The following is a 23,277-nucleotide window of genomic DNA, read 5'->3' on the forward strand; positions in this document are numbered from 1 at the left end:
CTAAGATGTAACATACTTGGCTAGAAAATGCCTATTCAATCTTGCATTCAAAGAATAATCAATGGGATATCTTTAGAGCAAGAGTGAATAAGTATTTCGTTGTAACGGACGTCAAGAAAGATATTCGACAACTTGGCTATGCGCATGAGAAATCAGGAAACAAAACGTGAAAAATGATGTCGATGACGTAGGGATTGAGATGTCACGGCTCCTATTTGTCCCATTTAATTTTTGCCTTATAATACTGTTATGCTGCTTTTATTGTATGAAGTCAAAGCTTTATAAAAAAGGTATATTATTATTAAATTCAGGCTCACCTTCTATACCGTAAACTTTTAACTGTGGATCGACCACAGCCATCGGATCGTCTTTGGCACCCATCTTACAAGTACCAACTTGATGATTTTCCGGTGCAGTGTGTAACTGCGTTAAGCATTTGAAAAACTCGTCGGTGGGGTCGATGCCGCCTCCAGGACATTCGGCGCCGTAACCTTCCGTTGGCTGCATACCATATTTCTCTCGTAGAATCTACAAATAGGTACATGTCACATTTAAATCTTAATAATTTACTTGAATATCGCGCTTGATTCGTTTTAAAATACCGTTGAATATTTACCGTAGTATTAGCAAGACGATACGCTATCCTTGCTGCGTCTGCTACAACACCCAGCTCGTGTTCGTGTAGGAAATAGTTTGGTTGCATTAACGGTGGTTGCGTGGGGTCTATGGACTGCAGTGTGAGATAACCTCTGCTTCGGGGTTGTAGAGCTACTGCCGATATTCTATAGACAATTAGGCGATAATATTAAAATATTGCTTATTATAATTATGTCCTTGGGAACAATATCGGCCACGACGGCTATTCTCAAAGGAGACTAGGCAACTGCGTAGGGTATATTATATTGTAGGGTTTAATCTTTTTTCCGTAACTGTCATTTTGATAAACGTCAAAACACAAACGATTCAGGTGCAAGACCATCGGCTTATGGTGCTTTCAGAGACATGGTAGTAAAGTTTCTCGATAGACAAATTTAACTTATTATACTGTTAGTATATCCAAAACACCGAGGAAAGAGTTGTTCTCGCAATAGAATCGATAAAAAAGGACAAAAAACTCTGCAGTGCAAAGCAATTTATGTTTGAACATTTTTATTTGTTTGCATATGTATTCACTTGTTTCATACAACACATATATATTCTTATATTAATATTAATACTACCATATTAGTGTTATACAGTAGATTATTATGAAGTTGAAGGATTTACTTACGAAACTGTCCTCTTGTTTTTCTCATTTTCTAACTTATCAGCATCTCCGAGTGAACCGTCGCTGCACGACGCGTAATAACCGCCAAAGAAGAACTGCACGTCAGGGTGGCGTCCTCCGGCAGATGCGTATCGGGAGTTAACTTTGCCTGTTAACTATTGCAAAAAAAATTGTTATCCGATATTGTTTTATTTATTAGAATAGTTTTATCTGAGAGATATATTGGGATTAGAAGCATATATTTTATGTACACAGAAATGAGAAAAACTGTGCTCGTTTTTACGTTGTAGTTATTTAGTAAATATGTATCTATATATTATAATGATAAAGCCGAGATAGCTAAGTGATATCTCTGTAATGTAATCAAAGACATTAGGATTTTCTTATAAATATTTACTACCTTATATTTAATTAAACATATTCCTAACAGTTAGAACAAGTCAATCTTAACCGACGATTGTGTTTTCAAGCCTTGGCCAAGCAACACTGAATTTTCATGTGGTTGATTTACGTTATAATTCATCTTGTATGAAAACATTAACCTAACCAAAACCTACATGTGTGAGATAAAAGTGGAAGTGGATTGGCAGCATGATGGAATATTCACAAAAAATCCTCAATAGAAGAAGAGGCCCTGCTGTGGGTCATTTATAACAGCCTACAAATTATTTTTATAACTATGATAATGATGATGTACTCATGGTCTCTCTTAATAGAGATTAGAAAATTGTAGGAGCTAAATTGTGAATGCAATTGTGTACCTAAATACAGATGCACTCTTTATTATTTTGTCTCATAAAAAGTAGTCGAGGATTTTACGTACGTACTCTATTAATTAATGCCATTATCTGAAAATTCTTTAATCGGACGGACTCGTATGGGTTCTGATGGTGTGATACAAAGCAAATATAAGTTAATTTTACTTAATAGCTCGATTTTACCTGTGACATTCCGGTAGCAGATAAAGGTCCTTCTCTCTTTAACATGTATTCCATCGCACTCTGCCACGACAACTCGGGTACATCGGGTTCCTTAGTGAGTGTAAATTCGAGAGTTACTCCAACGTGATTGTGGAGATTCTGTCCAACTCCAGGCAAGTCTTTTATGACTGGTATATTAAATTTGTCCAAGGTTTCTTTCGGTCCAACGCCGGACAGAAGAAGTATTTGGGGAGAGTTCATAGTACCTCCAGATAGAACTGCCTAAAAACAAAATAAATCAATAAGATGGGCTTAGGAGTTTGCGGAAGAATTTAAATTAACTAACAAATTTTAACCAAGTGGTTAATTCGTTTCATTTAACTATATATCAACAGATTTATCTCAACATAACCTAACTATTAAAACTAAAAGTTATTGTAACAAAAAATATCTAAGTATTTGTTTTGAGTAGGGAACTGTATTATAGTTTAATGTTAACTATCAACTATTTAAGTTTCAATTATCACAGAATTATTCGGCTTAGACCCGATTCCTTGTGAGGACGGGATGAGACCATAGACAATTTAGTACTTTTTAATGATTTGACATATTCCTAACAGTAACATATGTATCGTCTTTCGAACATACATTTTATTTACTTAGAAGATAGCAGTAGGAGCAAATAAATCGCCAATCTCTTTGATAGATTACTTGTTTTCATACTCAAAATAAATTTTATTAGAATAACATTTACCTCCTTTATAACGCCAACCGTATTCGTCTGCCCATCTTTAATGTACTCCACGCCCGTGACTTTCTTAGTATTAGGATCTATGATCACGCGGGACCCAAGCGCATTGAGTATTATGTGTAAATTTTCTCTTTTTGATGCTGGCCGAAGATATGCACGTGCTGTGGTATATCTAGATCCGTTGCTACAATTTAAAAAAAAAGTAGTATTAAACCTTTTTTTGCTATTTTGTTAAGATTTTTTTTTTATTAGATTAGTTAGACAGACTGGCAATTAAACTACCTGATGGTAAGGCCGCCCGTACCGATATACATTGGCATTGAAAGATATATTAACCATCACTTTCACCAAAAAAAATATTTATCTCATATTTACTTAAAACTTAAGAGCACTATATAATATCATCTTCCTATGGTACGAAAATATACCACTCAGCATTACAGCATATACATTCTAAAACCAAACAGCTAGAGTTCTAGCTAGTGTACTGCTGTGTTCTAGTTTGCTGTTGTAATGAGCCAGTTTAATTACAATCATAAGAAAATTTTGTTGGTGACACATTGGCGATGTTAGAAAAGATTTAAGACCCTGTGTCCTATAATCTGTGTATTATAAAGTGACACTTATCAACAAGCAATTCTTAGTTTGCCTTGCCTTAAAATGTCAATTAGTATAAACTTACTCATTTAATGTTTGCGCGATAGTAAAACCAGTAGAGGTCTCTCCATTTAAATCGCTCGTTGGTGGATAGCCCATTTCTATACCAGCGGAAACGACGTCGTGTGCGAACCGAGGGGCGTAGCGGAACTGTAATAAAAATCATATTTAAACATAATAAAATAAAAATAGTAAGTTGGTACTTCTACTAATCAAACACCGCCAACGGGTTTACAAAATTACTATATATGAAATAGGAAATACACTACATATCAATATAATATGATGCTAAATTTCAATAGCAGTCATTAACATTTATGATCGGCGCAATTGTAAGGTTCACATTTATTGAAATTAATTAACTTATTGAGACAACTAACTTCGCACAGTTAAAATTAGGTTTTAATCTTCATTCGAAAAATTACGTATAAAACAATTATTATTGTAATACATTCAGTTTTAAACCAAGCTATTCTATTCGTTAGCACCTATTGTGTTTGATATCCTGTAATACGAGTATTTCTAAAACAACAAGTCCAATATTTTGACAATTTGCTCCGACTATATTGACAAATTAATGTATGTCTAAGAAATATATGTTTCATATCAATCGGATTAGTAGTTTTTCCATACTGGAAAAAACACAAAAAGCCAATATTTTAAAGTATATTTGCAAAAACGGGATGCACTGCTAATGGTAACTTTGAGATTCATTAAAATGTCTTTATTGTTGAATAGCATATATAGCTTAATATATTCAATGTGTTAACCATTTTGTGACATAATATATTTAATACTATAATTAACATTTACATTTATTATTTTTTTCATTCATGGTATATTATCTACTTATTTTTATTTTATAATAACAATTTTACTGCTTTAAAATATCTGGTTTAATGATACTTTACCATCAAAACAGAGTAACTACTTTTATTTTTCCTAATTAGGCTTAATTGCAAAAAAAAAACTTTTTATGACACAAAGTATACCGATTTCATACGATCGTAATTGAATAATCAAAGTATATATGTACATCTCGCTAGATATCACGATTAAGTCGTGTAAAAATAAACTAAATATTACATCTAACATTTATATAATTTATATTATTATATACAAGCTAATAGATCAGCTAGATTAATTTCGGGCGAGAACCACAGATTGTTTATTTATTTGTATTTATACATAATTCATCGCTGACCAAAAGATGAATCTTTTACAATAGACAGTTACCAATAATCAACATTAAATTTATAGATAATAGAGGAAACATAAAATTATCATAGCCGTATAATAATAGCACACCATTAACCCAATTAAGCGAAACGGTTTGTTAAAGTAACTCATGTTTCACTGATAAGTAGAAACCATATAACTCATGTTTCACTGATAAGTAAAAAAGTTATTTCATTTGCTTTTCTTAAATTATATGTGTAGTTAGCGTCGTTGGTTCGTTAAGAATTGCAAATCAATCTTATACTTTTAACTTAACTTTGCCTAGTTCAATGGCAAATTCGCGATTTTTGCAACTGCTAAAAAGTTATATGACGAAATCATATAAATATACATATCATTAGGCTAAAAATGCGTGATATGTGTCGAACATTCGTAAATAATATCTTACTTTCTGCACTGGTAAGGGACCTCCAACATTGTGATACTGTCCCGAGACTCCCTTGTCAATTTCTCTATTGTCTTCACTCTTTAGGAAGTAGGGGAGCACTTCGAACCATGACCATCCGGTCGCACCATTAACCGCCCATCCATCATAGTCAGCAGCATTGCCTCGCATATACATCATACCATTTATTGTCGAACAGCCTCCTGTATAACAATAAACATATCTGATAAAGAAAAATATAAAAATAATAAATAAATATATGTACACATTGGTACACTAATTTAAAACATAACAAGGCCGCAAATAAATTATTAATTTAAGAACTTGATCATGTAAGATAATATGATGATGATCTAAAACAGAGGTTAAAAACGCAATTTTATTGTTTCCAATAATCAAATTTATCGTTGGCGATGGCATATTCACAACATCACGTACAATATCAACCATATTATATTTATGCAAATGTAGTCAGCAACGTCGGAACTCGGTAATAAATATACTAGCAGTATAATAAAATATACATCATAATAATTTTCGCATTTTGAGTCAAAATTGTTATTTACATCTGCATTTGAGGATTTAAATTGACCTTGCACTATGTTTAAGCGCATATAACAGGCTATAATATTGAGGTCAGCGATTCGGTTCCTAACTTAACAAATATTGTAATTATGTACGTGGTTCTACGACACAAACTAAATTGAACGATCTCTTTAATGTTACTTTCAACAATACCCACCAAGCATTTTTCCTCTGGGCCACGAACAAACATTATCACTATCCTTACAGGCCTTTTCCTGTGGCACCGTATAGTAAGACCAGTCTGTTTCGTTTCGGCCCCAATACGCTGTAACCCACGCTGGTACTGCTGACTGGGTAGGTTCGTCTCCGCCAGCTTCTAACAAAAGTACCTTAAACATGACAGTTAATTAGACTTGAAATTTTTGCTTTAAGTATAATGATTTGTATACCTCCTTCGATTTTCATGAAAATCTTTTATGTGTAATTTAAATTGTAGTCCGGCCGTTTAGAGAATGCGTCCCTGTAAGGTCCATGAACAAATGGACGATGTAACTTGAAAGTATAAATTTATAGATTCTTTTTGTATTTCGAAGCGTGACTGTGGCGATAAGTTTATGAATGTGTGTGTTTGTGGTCACTATCAATGAAAATTTTGAAATACAATTATTTATAGTTTTATTACAAGGCCGTATTAACAATTGCCTCAGTAACCTTATAAAAAAATAAAAATAAGACAAAAATAATTTGCATAAAATAAAGATTTATTTTTAAATGTGTATTAATTAAAACGAACGTTATAATTTATTTACTTTATTAATTACTTTTATTATTTAAATTTAAAAAAAACATGTTAGTACAAATCGTTATATATATTCGTTAAAATATACTCCAAGCTTTGTCCCGTTAGTAAATTAGTCCTTGGAATCATGTTGATATGATATTAAAATGATTCCATGTGATTTGACAGTAGCTAGATAATATTACAGAATGTAGGTGCATTGCGTATGTGTAAGGAAGGAGACTGCGTATGTGTGTGTAAGTAGTGTCTATAACGGATGCCCATACAATAAAAAATAAGCCTGTAGAGTATTAAAAGATAGACGAAACCAGAGTAGACATGGCTTAATGTGATAATAAAACAAAAAAACAGACAAGCAAATAGGCCACCTGACGGTGAGTGGTCAACTACGTTCACAGACATTAGCACTGTAAGATAAACTTCTTACTGGGCACCGCCTACCTCGAAATCTAAGATCTTATGTCTAATACTGTGTATACCTAGTTCCTCGCCACTTAAACCTGAACTATACAAAATTTGGAGGCAGAATAACTGATGAGCAGGTACCCATCCAGACGGTAGCACTTTGTCACCTAAATTTACGTAACTTATACTTATTGTATAAATTTTACGTCACTTCTAATAGAAAGAATAAGCATATGAAATATCGCTGCCACTGAAAAAAATGTATCTATGTTGTCTGAAACGATCAACGCTTCCGATGTATTTAAACCAGTAGAGCTATTCTATAAGAACAAACTTGACTCACCGCAGCACACGATCGTGATATGTCAGAAAGAGATATGCGACGTTAACCATAATAATAATATAATTTTAATTATTTCATGAGCCAAAATTGCGTATCACTAAGTTAGTTTTTAACATATTACGAGTAAGATACGAATTCATATCTTATAGAAAAGTACTGCAGCTAAGTACGTTTTATCCGATACCGTGAAATATAGATATTTATATAACTGTAATAACTTCTATGTAGAATATTATGTGAGATTTTCAACATGTAAACGTAAATAATATAGCTATATCTAGAAAAATATATAAATAAATCAGCTGTATATAAAAATAATATGTGCATATAATTAGCAGTCTTTTCTTGAAGTTCGAATATATAAGAAAAATGGAAAAGTAACAGAAATTACTTAATTATTTTGTTCGAAAATTTACATTAGATATTAAAATCCCGCTCAAATCTAAAACAATTATATTATATTCAACATCTGTGAATAAAAATAAAGTTGATGATTTTGTAACTTAAACTATTAAATATTTAAATTTAGGGTTATAGGGCTTTGCGCTGGAAAAAACTTGTAAAACTTTGTGCAAGCCCGCCAGGGTTGGCACCCGCACATCATTAAACATCGCTTAGCACTTCTTATTTTATTGTTGTGTTCGGTTTGAAGGGTGAAACAGTGTAATTACAGGCACGAGGAACATAAGTTCTTAGTTTCCAAGATTGATAGCCCATTGGAATGATTAAACCTCTAAGGCCGGTGGTGAAGGTACAACTTACCAGTTGAAAATAAAATTATGTTGCGTGTGAATGTTTTTATAATAATTTTCTTACAAAATTAAAGTGTTCAACATTATGCTTGAAGTATATGTAATTACTTGTACTAAAAAAAAATATTTATATTATATCTACTCAAAATAATATGAATCACAATTTATTATACTAGTGGTAGCTTTGTGCAAGCTCTTCTGGGTAGATACCACCCACTTATCGGATGTTCTACCGCAAAACAGCAGTACTTGTTATTGTTGTGTTCCGGCTTGAAGGGTGAGTGAACCATTGTAATTACAGGCACAAGAGACATAAGATCTTAGTTCCCAATGTTCCATATGGGCGTTGGTGACCACTTACCATCAGGTGGCCCATATGCTCGTCTGCCTACCTATTTTATAAAAATATAAATAAAAAATACAACATCTTTTGCAATTACACAATAATAAGAAATAAGTCCCCACAGTATCTCATAATTACCCCCAAGAAACAATAAACCGCGTGTATGCGGAAGTACGCGTTTAGTCGACATGCTTGATTACATGAACAAAATAAAAAATATCAATGAGGCGGCATTATTGTGCTCTTCAAATTGGATGTCGTAATTTTTACGCCTCAATAATATAACAGTATTAATAATATATAAGTAGTTCTCCTGTAGGATTCCGGGCACAGCGACCTTTCTCAACGGAGTCTAGTCAACTGTACTGGAGATATCATGGCGGTCAGCACGACAGCATAATCATCACAATGTACATACTCTATGTCGTAATTGTCTTGACTTAACATACGAAATTAATACATCGTTTAATAGCATTTTTATTGTGAGATATAAATGAAAATTGCAATAATCATTAAGTTTTTAATAATTATAACTTTTTTAATTAAATAAATGTTCCATTCCATTAATTATCATATTGTTCAAGATATCTACTATTGTGTTACATAATATATCGTAGTAGAATAAACATCATTATGCACTTCTAAATTTGAAATCATTTATCTCATGTATCAAATTGCTCAGATATGCGCCATAAAAAATAAAAATTAACAGAAACACAATCATAAGATTTAATGTCCGAAATGGTGCATGGAAAAGCTTGTAATTTTGTGTACAAAAGAAAATAATCATCATGAGACATACTTTCCATTGAGGGTTTTCTGATAGTCTTGCCGCGACAACTGATCCAGCGGTGCCACCGCCAATGACAACAAAATCGTAACTGTCATCTGGTTCATCTCTATTGGTTATCCGGTTGCAGGGATCCGCGAGGTCACATCTCCCATTAATGAATGACTCCAAAATGCTCATGAACAGCAGGAATTGACTTGAGCAGCCAAGGGTCATGGATGGCCCCACTTCCCGAATCGGGCACGGACATGACTGTAAAAGAATTGCTTATTATATTATAAACTAGATAAAAGGTACAAAAAAAAACAAACTAGAAATGTTTTTTTGGATAGGGAACTGTAAAAAATGTCTTAACAAATTAAAAAAATTCCACAAAGTGATCCTAATCATGACTTATCCGAATTCATTGGATGTTAAATTTTGGAAAAAATAAATAAAATAAAAATAAAAATTTTGTGTAATACGTGACGTATCAAGTAAGCCAGTAAATGATACATATTTTTTGTTTTTTTAAATAAAATTCATCCTTTAAGGCTTTTCAAGAGGACCTATGATTGAGGATTAAGAAATTGTCACTCCCACTTCAAACGAAGTATTCCTTATTTTCGAATTTTAATTAATAATTATTATAATCACAATATATTATCTCATGTCTCCTTGACGACGAACCACGAAGGAATATCGAATACTACAGTCTGAACTTTTATAAACGTAGTTTTTAGTAAAACCAACAACCATATCGTCCGCTACACTTTTACAACGGAAATCAACAGTTATTTATATTAATAAATTATAACCAAATTTAACTTGTAATTATAATAATAATAATATTTTTTTATAATATCCTGAGACATTTTTCAAACACTGCCATCTGATCCCAAATAAGGCTTGTACAGAGCTTGTACTATGGAAACTAGACAACTGATATACTACATATACTATTTTCTTTTGTAAATACATACTTTTATAAATAATTACACCCAGACTCAGGACGAACATACATGTTCATGCACACAAATATCTGTCCTGGGTGGGAATCGAACCCACAACCTTCGGCGTGAAAGGCAAGCGTCCACCAACCACGCCAGCCGTCTCGTCAGTTATAAATATTAGATTAAATAAAATAATCTTAAAATATATAATTATGCTAGCACTGCTGAGTATTTCCTCAAATAAACGTAAGATCGAGCGAAGGCCAAGCATAGGTTTTGACAAGCAAGGAATATATTAAGGGCATACACATTGAATCTATCGAGACACGAAAACGTAAGAAACATCGACTCCGTCCGACTCTCACTTGACCGGTTTCTATAAATGAATACCATACATAACAGTAATATACTATATTTAAATAATAAAAGAATATTTATTAGCTGCTTATAGTTATATGAAGATTGAATATAGTCTTACGTTTCATAATAAATATGAATTATAAAAATATCAAATTTTTCTGACAACGTCATTACGATCGCAGAATAATTACCAATATATTTTGTGGGTTTACTTACTAGTATATATTTAAAAAAATTGTACAATATATTAAATCATAGTAGGTTAATTAGCTAGGTAAACTATTGCATTTTTTTTAATTGAAATTAAATATTCAATAAAAAAAAATCTGACTGGATTTCGGCCACAGTGGTCATTCTTATCGACAAGTAGCTAGACAAGGATAATGTGGATATAGTATATATATATATATATATATATATATATATATATATATATATATATATATATATTATTCCCTCACTTTCATAGACGTCATATCTCTGATGCAAATGCTTTTTTTTGACCACTTTTGCATACAGCATACTGTCAACATTTTATTACCAGGCTGCTGCAGAGATTTTGTGATACATATATAACCTATAACTTCTATTTGCTAAATCAATGATTTGAATCTGGTACCAAGGGATATGCAGTCATACAAGCTATCTGCTACACCTACGAGATATCGAAAAATATATATTCGTATAAGGCATGTATAGTATCTCTAGAGAAAACAATAATAGACTATCTGTAGTGACACTCGAGATGTCGACATACTTAATTGCGTCACATTGTAAAATAATAATAATATAAATTATCTATACTTACTCGATTGCGAACAATGAAACAAATAATTGTTAGTTATAAAATAATATTAATATATAACACTTTTATTACTAATGTAACTTAAGACTAAAAAACAACAACTGTATTTTTTAATTGTGTTTTTAGAAAAATATTTGAATAATCACGAATTAAATTACGAAACACCCACTTAATGTAATAAAAACTTGGATTTTCCGCGGTATAACAACAGCTATTATTCTGATAGATATCTTTAGGTAAAAATGTGTATGTTCTATTAATAAAATTGATTTTAAAACTATGTAAATTATTATTAAACGCTTTATTCTAAATAATTAATAATAATAATATAATAATTTAACTGTCCGTTTGTGTCCCACCGCTGGGCAAAGCCTCTTTTCTTATATAGAAGGCTTCTATAGGATAAATCTCGTGATTATCCGAACATTGGTTTCTGCGATTCTACATGACGATAACATGTAAAATTTGGTAAATGTATAGAGTTTGGTTCCAAATCCTAATCGTTTATAATGTAAATTTTCGAAACATAACAAAACATTATCTTCATGTGTGGTTTTGCAACTCTTGACTAATTTTATGTGTCTTCATCTGCTAAATAGAAACATTTCAAAGAGTCAAATTTCAACTGTTTTTTAAACCAGTTCCACCCAACTGATCGAGCTAAATTTGAAATAAACGTACGAAACCCTCTTCACGCAAGCGCGATTGGCACTTGACCTGTACTATCGACGGTCCTTCACTTGACATAACGTTTTTGCTTCTTCGCTTTAACATACATACCGGAACGCGGTAATTTGTGTAGGGCCTGTATATATTCTCATGTTATATTCAAGTATTAATTAACGCAAATAGAAAGATGTTCATGTTTGAAAGATTTAGTAAAATAACATATATTTGCGTTCATCGTACACGGCCGTCCACACTTGGTTCGATTTGTAGCATATTTGCGATTCGTTTTAGTAATATTTGTAATATTTGAGAATAAATATTTAGTCAAACAAAGTAATGTCTCTAAGCGAATACCAAATTAGAAACATTAAAAATAAATAGAAAACTATATATAGCTCGCTAGCAATCCAACATGACAGTAGAGTTTTTAAGGCCCACAATTTTACGGTTACGTTAATTTTACTGATGGCGTTCTATGGGGAGGTTTTATTTCGTCCAGCAGTGGACGGCAAAATGCTGAAAAAAAAAAAGAAAAAAAAACTATTTTACGGACTTTCCGAGGTACAGAAGTGGGAAAACTACCAACTTCCAGATTTCAGGTTTACTGAGTATTTTCGGAGAGAACAACACAGAAACTTTTTATTAGCCCAACCCAGGACTCAGGACCTTAAAATCTGCCCTATGAGATGGCCACTAGATCAAGAAGTCAGTTAATAATATTAAACAATAATTATTACAAAGATCTCAATACGATACACGTTCATATCTACTGTTAGGAATCTAATATAGTATTTATTTATATTATTATAGGAAATAGTTGATTCATAATAAATATACAATATAATAAAAACTGTTGTCTCTCAACATTAAAACAACACATAATTGTTATTGTAAATTGTAATAATCTCTTTGAAAACCTTAATGACTGTGATGATCATCAATTGATAAAATTAACAAAGGAATGTAACTATAAAAAATATAACTAATGACTAATATAAAAACTATTATCTATTTTAGTAAGGTAATAATGAATATGACGTAAACATTTTTTGGACCATTATTGTAATTTTTCAAGGTTAAAACATTAATGCTAAATACAAATTTTCAAAACTATACGATAACAGAAGTACAGTACAGTAACAGCCTGTAAATGTCCCACTGCTGTACTAAGGGCTCCTCTCCCTTTTTGAGGAGAAGGTTTGGAGCTTATTCCACCACGCTGCTCCAATGCGGGTTGGTGGACTACACATGTAGCATAATTTCAGTTAAATTAGACACATACAGGTTTCCTCACGATGTGTTCCTTCACCGAAAAGCACGAGATGAATTATAAACAGAAAGTAAGCACATGAAAATTCAGAGGTGCTTGCCCGGGTTTGAATCCACATTCATCGGCTTAGACTCACGCGTTCTTACCACTGGGTCATCTCGGCTTACGATATACGATAAACGAGAATAGTATTTTTTATTTAGTGTATTTACCTTTTTCATTTTATAATAAATATACGTTTTTATTGGAATATAAAGTTTAGTTTAATTTCTGCAATAGCCATAAAACACATAGGTACCAATTAATGGGCTGTTAAATTTACATTACGATAGACTTTAGTAAATAGGGATTTAACCTCGGAATGAAAGACTAGCTAAAGTCTATGTTTTGATCACGTTTTGACACTAAAAAATTGTCTCAATAGTCTCATCAAATTACGTCAGTCAGATTTGGACATTATAAAGACGTATAAAATATTTCAAGAGACGTCAAAGACAGCAGGGCGTTAATAACTGTTTCTACAACTATACCAAAAAGTGCTTACTGCAACACCAATGTATGTAATATCCTAATTTTCGAAAATAAATACAGGTAAGTCGGTTTTTTTGAGCTCTACCTCAAAAACGGTTGATTGTAAAAAATATTGCCTATGGGCTTTGTTGAGAATTTAAGCTTAGAAAACAGGATATTTACACAAATAACCCGTTTTTGTGATCTTTGACCTTAAATAACTTGAATCGCTAACACGAGAAATTTTAAAATGTCAAAACAAAAATGTATACATATTTGAAGCTTATTTATCTTATATTCTTATTATATTTTTTTTTTATAAAATAGGAAGACGGACGAGCATATGGGCCACCTGATGGTAAGTGGTCACCAAACGCCCTTAGACATTGGCATTGTAAGAAATGTCAACCATCGCTTACATAGCCAATGCGCCACCAACCTTGGGAACTAAGATTTTATGTCCCTTGTGCCTGTAATTACACTGGCTCACTCACCCTTCAAACCGGAACACAACAATAATAAGTACTGCTGTTTTGCGGTAGAATATCTGATGAGTGGGTGGTACCTACCCAGACGAGCTTGCACAAAGCTCTACCACCAGTAAATTATTCCAGGGCGGTGTAACGTATTCATAACTAGAAATCAGTATAAAGTTCTTCCTTATAATATATTATATAATATAGCCGAAATGCGAATTGCTAGTGGTTAGAGCACATGAATCTGATCGGAGATTGCAAGTTCAAATCCGGGCGAGCACCACTGAATTTTCACGTTTTTATTTTATTATTGTTCTCGTGGTTGACGGTGAAGGAAAATATCGTGAGAAAACCTTTACGTGTCGGAAATTCTGAAGCATCAAATCAACCTGCATTGAACCAGCGTGGTGGAATAAGCTCCTAGATCTTTGAAGGAGAGTAGGCCTTAGCTCAGTAGTAGCATGTTTACATGCTGATGTTTTACTTTGTACTTTACATACATCTAGAATGATATTCGGTACATAAGATAACACAATATATCGATATTCTCTTTGCATGTTACATAGAAGCAAGCTATAAGTATAAAATACAGTATCATGGATAAAAAATAGCATCCTATAAGAGTCTTGCTAGGAAAACAAAGTTAATACTAATAATAAAGACATTTACAAAGATAAAAGATTTGAAGTAAGACTTGACTATTTATTGTACCTACACTAGAATCGCGTGATATCAAAATTTACTTATTTTCTTAAGATGACTTTAGACATATTTTTAGTACACATGCATTGCATTTCGATGATATAACTTTCGTGACCCTCTTTTTATAACAAAACTGCAAAACGTATGCGTGAACGTTCAACTTTCTTTTATTCTTTTTTAAATCGCAAAACCCGTTATGGCTTAGGAGAATATACTAGGGATTTCCTAAGCAAGAAAACAATTAATCAAATGTGTTAATGAGTTCAGACATTGCCGCGGCAATGAGCTCTTTGAAGAATTCACGACTTAATTGATTGAAAAGTTTACGTTTTACGTAATAATCTAGCTTCTTCAGTCAGAATATCAATGCAAATTTATTATAATGATAACTAACAAGACGCTTTTATCAAAAGAACCTAGCGCACGAGCACAGGTGTCCTATCTATACCCTCACTCTCATAAACCGATGAGACGGCAAATCCGACACGAATCGGAAGAGCTTAGACGCAGGTCTAACAGGTTTACACGCTTTCCGAGGAACAGAAATGCTCACTCACAAAACTTCCAATAACATTTTACTGTCCCGACATGGGATTTGAAACCAGGATCTTGAACATACGATGTAAGCTACCTATTATACTGTCAAAATATTATTTATAAACATTAAATAGTTTACATAAAATAAAAGAACTTACCTCCGCTGCTCTTATCATCTTTCCAACGTTTTGCGTCCTAAAACAATGTATAATATTAATATTTAATAACACCTGAAACAGGGTTTGTTTTGTAAATTCAAAAAGGCAAGGACACAAAAGTCTGTTTAAAATAATTTCAATAATAATAAAAAATATGTTATAATAATTACTAATTAAAACAATTAAAATCAAAAACAATCATTCATTCTGCGAAGTTACTACAGTTATTTGTTACGATAAAATGATTAGTAGAGCCAATGAAAAAAAATATATTAAAATTTGGTCTTTGGTTATTGTTCTCGATATAAAATAAATAACCAAACACACACTTCTAAATATATTAGAATTTAAAATATATTTAGAAGTATATACATACTGTGTTAGTATATACATATGTATATGATTCTCAAATATTCTTGAAAATTGCCACTAATTTATCCGAACACTACGAAATCCATTCAATAATTTAACATGTACGTCGTTCAAAGTAAATATTAATCTTTAAATATGTATTTTATTCCAAGAATGTTTTAACTTAAGTAAATTGAAAAAAAAGTAAGTTGAGTAGTTCGAATAATTTTTAGCATAAGTGTTGATTTTATTATGACATAACTAAGAATAGGTACTTTAGATTTATGTTATGTGATCATTCCATCGTTTTTAAAGAAATGAAATATATATTTTCGTTCATATTCACATCGGTCGTCTGTAATAATACAAATTTCTATACTCGCTTAAAATAACAGTAAACACTGTGGACAGCAAGAAGCTGTGCATTGAATATAAAATACAGTTTCTAGTGGGAAAGCGTAATTTACCAGTTTTCTTGCATAGGCTTGAAAATTATGGTCATTTATATGAATTTTCATAACACCTATATACTATATTAAAATTATATTACATATAATTTTAATAAACATATACATATATAACCTTTAATCGAGTTTTAAAGGATAAAACAGAAAAAGGATGTATGTACATTTAATTAAAATTATTAAGATTATGAAATTTTTTAATATAAATTTATGATTCACAAACATTTCTTTATTTATCATTAATTACTAAAACATCAAACAAAACATTGTCATTAGTCCCAAACTCCAAAATATTTAACGATTATTTCTATATTCGGTACGAAATGAGTAAAGTATTTAAAACTTAAGTTTCAATAAGCACTTTTTAAAATAGATTTTACTTTAATTTATAATTTTTTCCTATATTTTATTTAATGCACTTAACATAAAATTAAATTTAAAAATTCGAATATGACGTAATATGAGTTGTCTAAGGACTTATTTTATACATAAAGAATGAATAGTTAAAATAAAAAATATATAACCACGTACCTAAAGTGATAATAAATATATTTTTCCAAACACTAAAATTTTGAATTCTCACTAGTGCGCACGAGTGCGCAGATCGGATGCGCGTGAGTTGCGAGACGCGTCGTCGACGACACCGGCTTGCGCGCGTCTGCCTTTTGTTTATATTGATCATCCGTTTACCATGAGGAAGTCTCCAGAGTAATGTATGCAATACGATTTGCGAATTCAGTCACGTGGTTTTTGTAAAAAAAAACATAAAGCTTTTTCGATTTACCGCGGGATTTTTTATCATTTTCTGAGATAGGTGAAAGTGTAAAATAGGGTAGAATACGTCTTATAAATCACCCCTCCATTTTAATCTTTACCCACTTTATATTAATCCCTAAAGTATCTTTAGTATCTGCTAAAGGACTCTTTTCTCCTTTCTCTAAAGACAACAGATTTACTAAATTGTTGGTTTTTTTTTAAAAGAACCGTTGTGATATTTATTAATTATGCCATATTATATGTGTACGAATGTTTGGATTTATTAGCGAAACTTAATATACTTATGTCATATGCAGTATGCACGATTGATATTTTTTCTATATAGCTTTTTGTCAACGTATTAGCATTTAAACCTGTTATACTCTTCCGAGAAACTACCAGGGTTATTTTATATTATCAAAGCAAGCTATATGAAGTAAAGTCGACGAGTTTAATTTAAATTCGTCCCGTGACTTTATATTTCAAAGTTGACATGTTGCCAAATAGCATGCAACGTGGGGAGAACAGTTTCTTATATCTATACATTTTTATATATGATCAGAATAATAAAGAAAGTACCATTAATTTGTATGTCACTGACCGCGTTCTTACGAACCACTGTCACTGCCAAGGTAAGCTGACACTTGAAACGCATATCGTATTTGTTATAAATGTACCTTGGAAGGACCTGTGTGCAGCAAAATTAACACAAGGCAAATATGCATCCAGGTGATACTTGAGTATTTTTACTACTTACCCACCAACTAGAAACATTGCAACAGTTTACTGGTAATCCTTTGATTCCGGGTTCATCTAATTAATTTGATTTCGGGGTTTTTGAATATACTTCGTTTTTTCATACATTTACATCAAGGGAAGGGATAGCTTTGATTGCATTTCTTACGCACGTGAGTTTTCTTCTGTGTCGGTATCAATAAGCCTTAGTAAATTCGCGATGAAGTACTTCCCTAAAACCCAATGTAGATTTTAGCACATCTGAGGTTCTATTTATGCTATTTTCATATTAAAATCAATGTTAAAGATATTTCAAAAAATAAATTTGGTGGAAGTACCGTGTACCCAAAGAATTTCATCAACCCCATACTTCAAGGTAATTTTAGCATACATGATGGAACGAGTTTGACTTGAGTTCCTAATTGCAAGTGGATTCTAATTACAAGGCTACCTCATAGCGTATGGTGGTGCGATAACTCCAACACTTTTTGCCATATACTTCTCATAATCTTTTGAAGACAACTAAATGTCCAATCTTCCATTAAATAGATAATAACAAGGTTATGACACTTATGCGTGTATACTAAATATGCACTCAGATTCCTATTCGTTTTGTTTTTTCTGTGTGAGGTATCTCTATCTGGTGGTTGCTTAAAGAAGAAGAAGAAGTTAGACCACTACCGTCGTGGATTTTTTTCTTCACAAGCAAAACTTTTCACTTTTGTTATGGTTTTGCAAATAGAAACCCTTATACTTTTAATTTAAGTAGGTATCAATATCGAAATGTGTCATTATTTAATTTTATCTTAACCTACTTTATACCACATGGCAATATTTTACCGCGATAACAGGCTAAGTGAAAGCATTTCTTTTAGAATTTTATGTTTCGTATTGTGTTTTTCAATGCTTTTGAAAATTAATGAAAATGTTGCATAGTAATTCGATTCGTAATTATGAACATTCATATATATATGAACTGACGCAGATCGTGTAAAGTATCGTATAATACCGATCTTTATACTAATATTATAAATGCGATAAAAGCAACTCTATCTGTCTATTATGCTTGCACGCACAAGTGAATCAAATTCGATGAAATTTGGTATGAAGCAAACTTACATCCCTAGGAAGGACCTAAATAACGTAATAAATATTTAACGATTATAAAAATAATAACGATTCGGAAAAGAAAATAAAAAAAAAATTAAAAAAAAAAATTTTTTCACGTTGGCTGGCTTTCATTGATTCGTTTTTTTTTTAAATAATATCGATACATCTTAATTTAATCACAGTCATAGACTTAATCGGCTAACATGAAATATTTATTGAAAATTAAAATGTATTTGTACAGGCACGCCACAATGCACAGTAGCAAGATCAATTTTCAATTTTATGCCAGTGATAAAATTGTGATAATTTCTTTCTTTAACCTTATATTGGGAGAAAGTAATGACAAACTGTTAATCGTAAAAAAAGGTTTTAGATGACTATTGTCCATTATCAATTGGTGCTGCTGATTGGATTAACTGAGTATTTCATAAATTATGCTTATTAATGGTAGTTTGTTTCATTGTTTTTTAAAACAGATTTTTTTTTGTACGTAGTAATTTCATTTAGTTAAAATATATCTTCATTCAGAATGCAGGTCGCTAACCTTACTATTTATTTTCCACTACTATCAAAGTCTATAATTACATAACATAATGTGAAAAAATATGCTTCGCCTTTAGAAAACAAGGAAAAAGTGTATAAGCTTAATTGGATTAACCACAATATTTATAGATAAAAAATTTTTAGCAACCGATTATACTGATATCCATGGTGTTTTGTAAAAAACGTGTATAACCCGTTTTTTTATTGTTTCTGCAACGTCAATTTGTTTTTCTTTAACTCATTTTTTTCAATCAACACAATTTGTATTACAGTATGTTAAGGATATCTATAATATCTATACTCGCCACTGATATTATAAAGTGAGAGCGCGTATTTTGTGATTTTTTTTTTATGAGGAAAGTAATATCCGGAGTCAAGAAACCTAATTAAAAAATCTTTAATTATTTGAAAGGTACATTATTCTACATAACGTGCATATACATTAGCTAAAGCCATGATGGTATTCGACAAACATATATTTTTTTTACACTTTATAAATTAAATTCATATCTTAGGAGTTATAGCAATACAAAAACTCCAGCGCAATAAAAATAATACGGAAGTTGTCAAAGATAGTTAATTATTCAACCCGGACAAAGGGTAGGAAGGGAAGGGTAAGGTCTCTATCAACTTTTTTTAAATTAACTCTTCGCTTTTCATCCTTCTTTTAGATGATATATTTTGATATGGTGTTTCATAAGCGTTTCTATTTTAAGTTCTGTTATATTCTAAATATACTTTATTTCGTGGGAAGAGGACAGGTTATCTGTATAAACACTTAATTGATTTCTTAAGTTTAAATTTATTGTGAGGTCATGTTTTCGTAAGGAGAAATGAAGACTTATTATTTATTATATTTAATTATGTTATTTATGTTATGTTATGTTATGTTATTTAATTTATATTAAATGTATAAAATTATCATTCCCACACACACAATTCTATGATCTATAGTAGATATCATCAAAATAAACCAATGACAGAATAACGTACAATCTAAAGCGTAACAAATAGTTATTTCCAGTTAAATACTGAATGTCCTTTTGTAGATTCGATTCTACAATTGTTCGATTGAATATGTGTAAATTGGTGCATAAATTTAAAAGGTCAATATTACTGTGTTCAATATATGGAATGCAAGCATGTATGTATTGTGACTGTATTTACACTGGCTCATTCACATTTCGAACCGGAACACAAAAATACTAAGTATTTTGGCAGAATATGTGAAGTGGATGGCACCTACCAAGCGGGCTTGCACAAATAAAATCAAATCCAAGTAAAATCATTTAAATGCTTTACAAAGTAAAAGAATGTAAAAAAATCAGCTTATGAATCCAAGTTGCCGTTCATAGCAAAACTGCTGAGGACGTCGGTTGAACGAATTACTATTACTAAGACTGGCGGTCCCCTGCGATTGAACGAAGCTTTTACGATTATAAAATTATATTTTAACTAGTTCATTAAATGATTGTTCTCTTACTCCCATCATAGTTAATAGGATAGGGTATTTAATACGATTTAATAATAAATTACTATCAGACCTGATAATTTCAATTCATAAATAACATTGAAATAACTTCATTATTTTTTATCTGTATTTTGTGTCAAAATGGAAAAACCAAATAACATAGAAATTACCTCCATAGTTTTTGTCATAATAGTTTAAGCCACGAATTCGCATGCCAATTTAAATGATATTATATCATTCATCAAAGTGAAGCTATTTAATTAAGTCTTATTACTTTAGACGATGCAAAACACCGACACGCGAAGTAAATTTATTCCCGGATATGATGATATCAAAAGCATTTTGACAAAACAAATTTAATTTTTTTTTTTTTTATATCGCCGGGAGGGCAAATGACTCTACTCCACCTGATGGTAAGTGGTAGTAGAGTCCAAACGCGACGACGGCCAGTACAGACGGGAAAAACGTTCTGCACTAGCCGCCTTCGCCCTGCCGGCCCGCAAGATTCACTTCACGCCTCGTTTGAAGGAACCCGGGTTGTAAGAAGAGGGGAATACGTGAGCTGGTAAGGAATTCCATTTTTTGGAAGTGTGACAAAGAAAGGAGTTGCTAAATTTCTTTGTTCGCGATGGAATTGATGTCACAGTTAGGCGGTGACATCGAGAACCAGCTCGCGTGGACTTAAGAAGGAAGGGGGAAGCAGGAATTAGAGAGAATAATTCCTCAGAGCACTCGCCGTGATACAGTCGATAGAAAGCGCTCAGTGCTGCTATCTCACGACGCAATTGTAAAGGTTCAAGGGTGCTTGTGACCTTTACGTCGCCAATAATGCGCACGGCACGTCGCTGCAACCGGTCCAAGGCCTCAAGTAGGTACTTAGCGGAGCCATCCCAAAGGTGCGAGCAATATTCCACGCAAGACCGTACCTGTGTTTTGTACAGCAGGCACAGTTGTTGTGGCGTGAAAAAGCGCCGCACCTTGTTCAGAACTCCGAGTTTCCGTGAAGCTGTTTTTATAACAGCCTCGATGTAATCCCTTGGACTAAGGTCGCAGCGAACGTCAATCCCCAGCATGGCGATTTTGCTTTGCATCACCAGCGGAGTACCACAGAGGGAGGGAAGAGGGGAAAATGTTGACTTTTTCGCCGTGAGAGCGCATACCTGTGTTTTTTTGGCATTAAACTCAACAAGATTATCAGAGCCCCATTTGGCGATGAGATCTAACGTCCTATCGAGTTCAATGACAAGATTCTCCCGCCTCTCCTCAGTTTCCGCCCGCTCAGCCACTGCGCGTCCGTGGTATCCACCATGCACTGTACTATCATCTGCATAGCAATGTATGTTCCCAAGGGAGAGCATATCATTGATATGCAAAAGAAAGAGTACGGGAGATAGCACAGATCCCTGGGGGACCCCAGCATTCACAACATAGAATTGTGAAGCGCAACCATCTACTAAAACACGAAGGCTACGCTTGTGTAGGAAGCTGGCAATCCAGGTGCATAGCTGAGCAGGCAGACCATATGCCGTTAAACTTAAAGATCCTTTTTTTTTTAACGCTGGAAAAACGCGTTACGCGTTTCCCCCATGGGAACAGTGGGGCGGTATGTGGGGCTCGCCGGTGTCCAAGGCGCCGAGTGCGCCACGAACATCAGAATACCCACTAAAAAACCAGCGGTACCTTTTCCGTCTTAACGGGGAGCGCCACGGAATCGCTTTCGCATGCTACCGTGACGAAACGTTTGTTAAAATAGATAGCAAATGTAATCGCTCCGCGGCCATCGCAATGAAAATGAAATTTTTCTATTTTTCCTAAACTATCAATCAGATCAAAGTATCGATTATGCATTTAATATCGATGTTTACCAATCAAGGATTTCATAACTATGTTACGAGAACATTGCATTATATTTGCTTAATGTTCAGTACATTGCACATTATTTTTTACATTACAATAGAAAAATAACAAAATTATTTTAAATATACTGTAGTAGTGTGGCATTGATTTACAAACTCGTTTTTATATATCAATATAGTGTAGCTTTCGTGATGGATAACCAACCCAATAGTAGTCGTGACGGTATCAAACATTTAATATGGCCATTATTTGTACCGTTACTATTGTCAATCGTTTTTTTTTCTATTTATTGATTTCCTATTTGGAAGTTCTACCTAATGCGAGTTTTTTATTTATTATTGACGTAATCTTCGATTTGTTTGTAATGAAAACAGCGCCGCCTAGTGACAGTAATC

General features: G+C 32.5%; 1 protein-coding gene across 1 annotated transcript in view; it reads right to left on the reverse strand.

Annotated features, from left to right (window-relative positions):
* LOC126775361 (glucose dehydrogenase [FAD, quinone]-like) overlaps window positions 1-17,064 on the reverse strand; it is a 19,095-nt gene extending 2,031 nt beyond the window's left edge. The window contains exons 1-11 of the mRNA XM_050497235.1: window positions 16,942-17,064; window positions 15,596-15,632; window positions 9,189-9,428; window positions 5,962-6,133; window positions 5,223-5,422; window positions 3,621-3,745; window positions 2,942-3,122; window positions 2,209-2,469; window positions 1,271-1,422; window positions 617-782; window positions 318-528 (exon numbers count right to left, since the gene is read on the reverse strand). Coding sequence (XP_050353192.1) covers window positions 318-528; window positions 617-782; window positions 1,271-1,422; window positions 2,209-2,469; window positions 2,942-3,122; window positions 3,621-3,745; window positions 5,223-5,422; window positions 5,962-6,133; window positions 9,189-9,428; window positions 15,596-15,613 — 1,726 coding nt within the window. The 5' untranslated portion in view covers window positions 15,614-15,632; window positions 16,942-17,064. The remainder of the gene's footprint in view (window positions 1-317; window positions 529-616; window positions 783-1,270; window positions 1,423-2,208; window positions 2,470-2,941; window positions 3,123-3,620; window positions 3,746-5,222; window positions 5,423-5,961; window positions 6,134-9,188; window positions 9,429-15,595; window positions 15,633-16,941) is intronic.
* Between the last annotated feature and the right edge of the window lie 6,213 nt (window positions 17,065-23,277).

Source organism: Nymphalis io, chromosome 18, assembly GCF_905147045.1.
Source record: "Nymphalis io chromosome 18, ilAglIoxx1.1, whole genome shotgun sequence".
Classification (NCBI taxonomy): Eukaryota; Metazoa; Arthropoda; class Insecta; order Lepidoptera; family Nymphalidae; genus Nymphalis; species Nymphalis io.